This window comes from Mesitornis unicolor, unplaced genomic scaffold (genome assembly GCF_000695765.1).
Source record: "Mesitornis unicolor isolate BGI_N332 unplaced genomic scaffold, ASM69576v1 scaffold31731, whole genome shotgun sequence".
NCBI lineage: Eukaryota > Metazoa > Chordata > Aves > Mesitornithiformes > Mesitornithidae > Mesitornis > Mesitornis unicolor.
In genome coordinates, this window is record NW_010164973.1 from 11937 (window position 1) to 12355 (window position 419).

Consider the following 419-nt stretch of genomic DNA (forward strand, 5'->3'; position numbering starts at 1 on the left):
GCTGCGGCACCCCCAGCACGCCTGGCGTCTACACCAGCGTCCGTGCCTACCTCAACTGGATCCAGGCCGTCCGCAGGGTCGGTGCCGTCCGCAGCCCCCTCGGCTCTGCGCCGGGCCAGCTCCCTGGGGATGCCGCTGGCTTTTCGGCTGCTCTTCACAGCTTTCCTCTGTCTGTCTCCTTGCAGTCGGAGCTCTGAGACCTGCTGGGACTCCCTCCCCTCTCCCAAAACCTCCCTCCCCGTCCCTACGTGCTCCGGCAGCAGCTGGGAAATGGATCTCCAGCCCGGAAGGTGAGCGGTGCCTCCCGCTCCCTCGCTGCCAGGCTGGGATTTAACGCGACGGCCACCGACACCGTGAAGGAACCCGATCGGCTCCCGCTCCCTTCCCGAGAGAGGTTAATTTATTGCCCCGTACCCCTG

The 419-nt window shown here is 66.3% G+C and overlaps 1 protein-coding gene across 1 annotated transcript in view; it reads left to right on the top strand.

The window, feature by feature from the left end:
- The window catches only part of TMPRSS4 (transmembrane protease, serine 4), a 6698-nt gene extending 6501 nt beyond the window's left edge, over positions 1 to 197 (top strand). The window contains exons 11-12 of the mRNA XM_010194493.1: positions 1 to 77; positions 186 to 197. Coding sequence (XP_010192795.1) covers positions 1 to 77; positions 186 to 197 — 89 coding nt within the window. The remainder of the gene's footprint in view (positions 78 to 185) is intronic.
- The last annotated feature ends 222 nt before the right edge of the window (positions 198 to 419 follow it).